The 8,505-nt window shown below is 40.9% G+C and overlaps 1 protein-coding gene across 1 annotated transcript in view; it reads left to right on the top strand.

Moving 5' to 3' along the window:
- Positions 1–583: 583 nt before the first annotated feature.
- USP10 (ubiquitin specific peptidase 10) overlaps positions 584–8,505 on the top strand; it is a 44,499-nt gene continuing 36,577 nt past the window's right edge. Inside the window, exon 1 of the mRNA XM_008638830.1 lies at positions 584–718. Coding sequence (XP_008637052.1) covers positions 584–718 — 135 coding nt within the window. The remainder of the gene's footprint in view (positions 719–8,505) is intronic.

Here is an 8,505-nt window from a genome sequence, read left to right as displayed (position 1 = left end):
TGAAAACAAGTTAAGCAGAAGAAAGGATACCATAGCAGAATGAATCATTTATGCTTGTTTTGTTCTTTCACCATTACTGTGGTGTCAGATGAACTCGGTGCCATTTTAAATGTACCACGTTTCCCCCAAACCCAGCTGAAGTGAAAACCAGGCAAGTTTGAGCTCAGAAAAAAAAGCTGAACAAGCTCCTAGGCTGCTCATCCTCACCCAGGTTGTGTCTGGCCTGGCAACCAGAAGAACTGGAACTCAGAACATGGCATGCAACCTGACTCCCTGAAATACTGCACTGCAAACTGCCTCTTTTATGGCCAGCTTGGAGGGCTGCTCCCTGGCAGGGTGTAGTTTGGTGTTTCCTTAAGCCAGGGCTCTTTCTAGAAGACAAAAAAAAAAAAAAAAAGCAGCAGTCTGCAGGCATTTGTGCTGTGCTGTCTTTGCAGTGCATTGCCTGATGTTTGTGGTGATTAGGAAATCGATGTCTCAAAAATAATATCAAAAAAAAAGGTTGTTACGCAGCTGGATAAGTTTCTTGTGCACATATGTGTGATGTTGGAGTGTCCTCATGGGCAGAAAGAAGTGTTTGGGGATGGGGCAGTTGGATTTTGTCAGGTTTGTGAAATTCACTGAAGATACAGGGGACACCCTGAACACAAAAGGTGGCCGTGGAAAAGGGCTGCTGGGGACTAAAATTGGTTCTAAAATTGGAATTGGAGGGACGTGTGTGAGTGCACCATCTTGCTGCAGCTGCTCAGTTGCTGTCCCATGTTTTAAAGGGCTGAAGAAGCTGGATTTGTCTCTTCCCTCTTCTTTTTCATTGCTCAGAAGGGTCTGGGTTCATCTTTTGCCCATGGAGTGAGTAGTTATTCCAGGTTTCCGTGATCTTGGGAATTCAGGCTGCAGCTGAAACTGGGAGTTTCAGTAGCCAGAAGGGATCATTTGCCTTTCTAAAACGTGAATGGTGAATCCACACAGAGTAAAGTGGGTGAATGTGGGTTGGTTGACTTAAAAAAAGGAAGTCTGGGAAAACTGACATGGAACTTAAATTTGGAACTATATGGCAGCATGCAAATAGGCTAAAACCCACAGGTTTTGTGAATCACTGCTATTTATTCTGTGCATTCTAGACTATAGCACTGATCTGGAGACTTCTTAGAATGGATCCAGCCATTTACCTATTAATAAATCCAGTTTCTGTAGGCAGTTGCTCAGACATACTGGTCTTTCCATTCATGTAGCTGTTAAAATACTTGTGAAGTTAAGTGGGGTTTTGTTTATAGGTAAACTGAGCAGTCTCGTTTCTGTTTAGTGATCGACACACAACATGCTGTGTCGTACAAAACTGCCAAATCTGTTATAATAGAAGTTGCTGGCCTTGGGCCATTGGATTATAGTCATTTGTCACTCTAATGCCATTTCAGCAATGTAGATGTTCATTTCCAAAGAATTAAACATGCTGGAACTGCGGTTTTTCTTTTTGATGGAAGTGTTTTATGTGTGATCATTAAACATACAACTGGGGATTAGGGAACAAAGGGTTATGCTTCATGCTGAAAAAAGTGTGTGTGTGTACATATGTGTGTGTTTGTATATTCAGACATTCCATAATAGAATAGTCTGATATTTTAAAATTGAGGTTCTAAACCCTATTTTTGATTTATGAAATTGTAACATACACATTTCAGATTGTTTTAAGTATTTCCAATAATGGGGCTGTGTTGGTTATTTTTAAAACACTTAAAAGGATTCTGTTTTGTTAGTGCTCATGTTAATATATTCATTAATGCTTTAATAGAGTAAAACTTTGAAGTACATTAGACTTTTCATTTTGTATTTGACTCTCTAATACCTAATTTATTTCCAGATGTTCTTGATATTTTAAATACGTCTAAGAACTTTTCTGCCTTGTTTAACAGCATAAGATTTATTGATGTTCAGTGTGTGCTACAAGGTCTGTTTTTCTTCACCTGTAGTTAGGCAGGAGGAAGATTAAATCACAGTAGCCCTAATAAAGTGTTTGTGTAAGGCTCCTTTGAATCGTACACCTTGTGAAAAAGCATGTGTTCTTAAAATCAGGAAAGGCTTGTTGAGATTCTGTGGTAGTCACCAGTGTTAGTGCCATAGGAAAGAAATGCGCAGGAGCACTTTGGGGAATTGCTGCTTGTAGTATTGTATGTGAATTCATATCATGGATGGAAGCTTTAAAAGAAGCATTGTATGTTATTTGCATTGGAATTATAGTAGGAAAGAAAGGGGTATAGATGAGCTGCTATCGAGGGTAATGTTAACACAAACTGGAAAACCACTTAGCCACTGGAAAAATACAAAATGGAAAACCATTTCAGATCACTTTCAGGGATCTGAAATTTTTTTTACTTTGTTAAAAAAGTAAATACCCCAAGTGAGTCTCAGCTTTGAGGTGGAAGAGAAAAAGGCACGATCTGTAAGAAACTGTAAAGAAGAGAATGTCTCTAAAGGTTGTGTGAAAAGATGCATTTAAAAAACCATGCAAGAAAGTAGGTCTTCTTCAAAGAATTCTGTGTATGAAAGACTTCTTATTTTGTTTGAACTACACTGAGCAGACCAGCAGAAATAGCTGAGTTATTCCCTCAGTGCACTGGGCATCATGTTTTTTCATACAGCATTTAGAGCCTGCTGTAGTGATCCACAGATTTCCTGCCTCATTTTTCCCCGTGAATGTTGCAGGCTGGTGATGGCTTTGCCACTGTAACTCAAAATACAGAAGTCGTGTATCATTCATACAAAGAAGTGAAGGCTTCTGGTGTGAAAATGTTTTGTCTTGTTGGAGTGGGATGCCTTTGTAGGTACTATAGCAACCTTTTACTAATAGGCAAGATACTGATAATCCCTTGAATTCTTGGTGCAAGCATTAGGCTGGATGGAGAGTGAAATTGAAAAAGTTTGGTTAATTTGTTTAATGGTAGGGGCAGGCAATTAGGTTAGTGGTATTCAAATAATGGTTTTGGACCATTTTACTTAGGGGAGAGTATTTGGTTCAAAATTAGGCTGGTGCATAGTGTAGGATGGCCTTGTCATTTTAAATATGAGTAGATAGGGTAAAAAGGAGAGGGGAGTCAAGCAGAAAGAAAAAGAGCCATTGTCAGCACAGGTAACAGCTGAATTGCAAAAAGAATCGAGTTCTCTTGAGTTCCAGTCTACTTAGTCTGTCCATTAAATCTTACGGGTTCTAATAATAGCTAGCTGACCAAAGAAAGTAAGAAATAGCACTCTGATGTCCTCACAGCATGGAAAACCTCACTTTCTGTTCTGCTGCCTTTGGGATACAAAACCACAACTGTTAGAAAATGTCTGTGGAGCACTGTAGTTAATTGATACAAAGTTGGAAAAAAAAGTCAAAGACAACTTATTGAGGCAATTTCCACTTATTTAGGCAGTGCTCACTTCTCAGCTAAGGGCTGTGACCGTAGACCATTGCCCTCAACAAGAAGTTTAAGCTTCCACATTTCACACCTAGTGAGAAGACAACAACAAAAAAAGGGTTTATACAGTTTGTGTGCTTTCAGAGCAGGCAAGAATGAAATACATAAAATTGTCATCCTGGCATTGCAAGCAACAGAAAATGTAAGTGAAGCAGAATCAGAAGTGTGAAAGAGGAGCAGTCAGCTTTCAGAGCAGAAGAAATAAAGCTGTTGAGTTTGCTCCTGTCAACAGGTTTGTGGTCTCAGTCTCTTGAACTTCATCGTCGTCCAGACACTGCACTGGGCTGTGGTGGTCACTGGGCTGTGGTGGTCACTCTTGTTGCTATGAGTCCAGGAAGAAGATGCTGCCATGGTGTTTCAGGTACTGCCACTGCTCTGAGTTTTCTGAATTGGTCAGGATAAAGGCAATGGACGTGTATTACACTTAGCACTAACGATTGTCACATTAAGGCAAATATGATTTTCTGGTTTGGTGTAATCACGTCCTTAAAATAGAGATTTCCCCAAGTTCTCATCAGTATTGAGCCCTGCAATGATGTGGTAGAGCAGTTGTGCACGTTTTTTCCCTTTTGCTTTGTTGCTGTTGGCAGTGGTGAGTACCAGGGGTTGCAGCTGGGTCAGAGGGATCCCTCCTGCCCCACAGCAGTGCTCCAGTGGGGGCTGAGCTGTGTGGCCTGGGTGTTTTGATGGTAGTGTGGCTTCATAGTTGTAGTTAAAAAAGAGAAGCTAAGAGCAAATGTGTTTTTTAACCGTTTGGTTTGCAAACCAGTTTTTTTTCTAAGTTTATTTTGTGACAGCTTAAAATAAAAAGCGCTTCTAATTAGTGAAGAACTGCTCATTGGTCAGGTCTGAGTGTCCAGCACATCCAGTGTGTTTACTGAGTAGCCAGCAATATTTGATAATGGCAGACATCACTAATGTGAAACTTAAATCAGTTTGTATTTTCTAGTTCAGTTTGTGTTTTCTGTCTTATTTGCAAAACAGCTATTTTGAACAATTGTGTGAGTAACTCATTGCTTTACTGAATGTCATTATGATTTTCAAGATTTTTTAATTAGATTTCGAACCAAAAGAGGCAATGTACAGCCCCATGAGAAGCATTTTCTTCCAAAAGCTGCCTAAATTGGTGTTGTTTGAAAATGGAAAGTATTATAGGTTCAGAGTGTGAAGAAGTGTGAGGGTTGAGGGTGTGGTTTCATGGTTGTTGCTCAACCTTGTCTGCATTGTGGGCCAGATAACAATTTGATAGTACTTCTGTGGGGGTCTCTAAAGCCGTGGATGGATGGGGGAGAGGAGAGAAGGAGGTGCTGGAGTTGCAGAAGAGCTGGTGGAGCTGTGGGGTGGGAGCAGGGACGTTGCAGACCGAGCTGCTCCTGCCCCTGTCCCTGCGCTGAGGAAGCTGAAGAGCCAGTGCAGAGCTGCATTTGCTCCCTGCTGGGTGTTGATATTCCTGTTCAGAGACGCCTGGATGAGCAGGCCAAGGAAGTGGTGACTCAACTCCTGCCTGCATGGAGGGTACATGAGCTATGAGTGTACTCTGATCTCTGAGCATTGGGGGCTTTACCAGTTCCTCAGTATATTCTGGTTTAATTCCTTTTTCACCTTCAGAAAGCAAAAGAATTTCAGTATCTTTGAGACTGTAAATGTGTCGGGAAATATCTGGAGTGCTGTGCTGTGCATTCTCTTCATTCATATGTGCAAAAGAATTCTGCATGCTAACAGAAGATCTTGTACAAGGAAAGACATAAAGTAGCAGCATTATCAGTGTTAGTCTTTTGAAATGAGCTGCTTAAAAAAAAGTCTTAAAATTGTCAAAGCTTTCTTGCAGTGTATCTACTGCCCTACTCATACCCAATTTTTAATGCTGTCGCTTAAAAATATGAGTGTTTAATATGCTTAGTGTTTGGGGTGTGGTGGCAGCAGTGTATTAATCTGTGCATTTGTTTTAACAGTTATGTTGCATCTATGTAATATTGTTTTGCAGATACTTAAGCTCTAAAACTGTCTCAGGAGGCGGTGGCATCTGTGTGGTGTCCCAATTTTCATTTTAACTTGCAAACCCCTTTGAAATACAACGTTGCTGTCACGAGCTTTGCCAGATCCTCACAGGTTTCTGCCTGCCATACATTGGGCTGATAGAGGAGGTGGATGGCTGAGAATTTCCTGAGAATCAGAACATGGGATGGTGTCCTCATGGGACATCCCCCATCCATGTGTGTCACCTGGTGAAGTCCTAGAAGGGGCTGGAGTTCCTGCAGGAGAAAACACAGTAAGAACCTCTGCAGAACTATTACTCTCAAACTTCAGCTGATACAGAACTTAAAATATTGGAGACTTCATTATGTAGTGGTAGTTGTGTTTCTTTTCTGTGATCCCCATGAGTCATTTACCAATCATTGTATTTTTCACATATTCTCTGGTTTATTTTTGGCTGTTTCTCTATGAGATAACCCATTTTTGGCAGGTCACAGCTCACAGAGGGGAAAGTCTCATTCTTCTTTGTTCCTGGCCACTTGTATATTTTGTTTGACACTGGTTCCTCACTTGCCTTAACACTCCTTCCACCAGTGGAAAAGTAAATTAAGAAGTCATCTGGGACATTTTTTTCTCAGTTTGACTGTAATCACCTCTCTGATCATTCAGCATGTGGAGAAGAGGTGAGATTGTGAATCCAGCAAAATGTTGTAAGCATTCAGCCCTTCAAAAATTTAGGGTTGAAATGTGAAGTTAGGCCATCAAAAGAGGCATATGAGTCCTGGGTAGGTGGGCTTAGCTGCTTTCCAAAAGTGCTAATCTGTACTCTTTGTCAGGATGGAGTCCAGATAGCTAATTTTTGCCTCACCTAATCTTAGCCATCTTAAATCCTGCCCTGAGTAATTGCTTGTGAAAAGCACTGTGTGGGTGACTCGTCTGCTGAGGTGCTGTTAGTGATAAATTTTAGTTTTCTACAGTGTTTAGCTACAGTAATTCAGAGGCTATGCATTCTTTTCCCACTTTCCTTTATATTCCACTGTGCTTTCCCGCTTGCTTGACAAATAGGAACAGCAATCTCCTCATACCCAGGGTGGAATTGTTCTCTGGGATAGGTCTGTATTGATCCTTGGAGGTATTTGTCCTCTGAAGATGAGAGTAGTGGAAATAAGCAAAGAAAATACCAAACATACACAGACTAGTGAGAATCAAATGAGGATACAAGCAGTCTGAATTTTTGTGCAGCTTTGCTTTTGATTGCTATATTTTGGAAGTATAATTTTTAGTATAATTTCCATACCTTAAATAATAGGGGGCCATCCAGAATGTCGGCTGCTGTATCTGCAAGGTTGGCACCTTCACCTGCATGGGAAGGGCACTCACTGTTGAGGCACATGGAGCAGCTCACAGGAGAGGGAGTGTGAGATACAAACTGCTGTAACTGAGTTAAAGAGGTTCCTCACAACAGTAGAAGGATTACGTGACTCCAGAATTTTGGGTGATAGTTCAGCTGTTGGAGGGGAGAGTGGTCTGGCAGGCACAAAACCCAGTCTCAATTTCTTTTTTTCTCCTTTGCTGTCTCCACCAATAAACCTTCAGATCCTCTGTCAGTGCTTCATCTAACTCTTGTTCCTCATCTTTGGCCTCATCAAACCAATTGTAATATTCTTGAACTATTTAAAACGTGCCCATATTTAATCTGTTTCATTTCTTAAAACTCAGGTTCTTTCACTTTTTATTCCTAGAGCTCTACTTCTGTTTTTTTCTTTTTAATAACCTCATCCAAGTCCAGATCTATTAAGTTTTCATTCTTTAAACCATGGATTTGAAGGATAAAAGCAGTCTGTGAGGTAAATCCAGGTATAGTAAGAACGGAAGAAAGGCTTCGCTCTGTCAGGGCAGTGCCAAGCAGCTCTGCAGTTCATGAAACATTCCAGGAAAGCTGGTCTTTGTTCCAGCAGCCCAGAGCATCCTGTGTGGCCAGGGTAGGAATGTGCTGGCTCCTGGATACTGCAGACTGTGGGGATGGTAGGGAAGATGCATGTGCTGGTTTTCCACCTGAAGGAACTTAGAGGAGCTTGTGGAAAATAATCCTTCAGGATCTTAGCTGCTAGAATAGCTGCTAAATAAAGATTTTGTAAACCACAGAAAAAGGTGGATTTATGCAGCGTACCTGGAAGTTTGGTGGACAGCTGTGAGGTGTTCCAAGGCAATTTGGTATTTAATGTGGCCAAAGCTGTGTTCTCCAAATGCAGAACTGACTTTACCACTTGTGTTCTTAGAAGTTCATCCCACTCTAGGTGTCTGCCACTGAAGGTCGCAGCCCTAATGATTTTAGTTTGGCAGAGGAAAAAAAAAAAGGGCCAGCACCAAGGGTTTTCTGCTGGGAAGTATTAGATAAAATTACTAAGGGATTGTTTTGCCTGCCCCACCTGTAATAAAATAGTAGTTAAACTGGCTGTGTTCTTGAGAACTTTATGTTCCAACTTCTCTCTCCTCAGAGTTTGTCATGCAGTAGTAAATCAGAATAATGCAAGTCTTAATTATTTTTGTACTTCATTGTAGCGAGAGTTTCCAATTTGCACATAGACTCAATAACTAGTTCAGTGCAAGAGGAGCCTGCAGAGCTTGAAGTAAATGTGTTTGCTGAATTATGAGCAACCAGCCTGGAGCTGGTGTTTTCAAACTTTTAGAAAGGGTGTGAAGATAGAGCCTTGGCCAGAGGTGTTGTACCAACCACTGTGCTTGAATTCAGAACTGAGGAAGGACCAGTTTCCCCATTTGGGAAGTATTTATTTTTCATTTGATATTTGTGAGGACTGCCAGCTTGGAGATTATGATAGGAAAGTATTTTTGTTTGGCTTGTATTTAAATTTAACATTGCAAGAAAACAGATCGGAAAATGTTACTACTTATCTTTATCACAGGCAGATGTTCTGTGGGTTTGTAGTGGTGGTGGAAAGGTGTCAGAAATTCCTTCTTTTACTCTCCAAAGAGCCAAGAGTTGATGTAATCACCTCTCACAATTCAGTTACCTTCCCTCTTGCTCTTGCCTGGAATGCACTTTCCAGGTATTCCT

Source organism: Corvus brachyrhynchos, unplaced genomic scaffold (assembly GCF_000691975.1).
Source record: "Corvus brachyrhynchos isolate BGI_N302 unplaced genomic scaffold, ASM69197v1 scaffold26, whole genome shotgun sequence".
NCBI lineage: Eukaryota > Metazoa > Chordata > Aves > Passeriformes > Corvidae > Corvus > Corvus brachyrhynchos.
The sequence above is the reverse complement of the archived record's forward strand: the minus strand, read 5'-3'. Positions and strand labels throughout refer to the sequence as shown.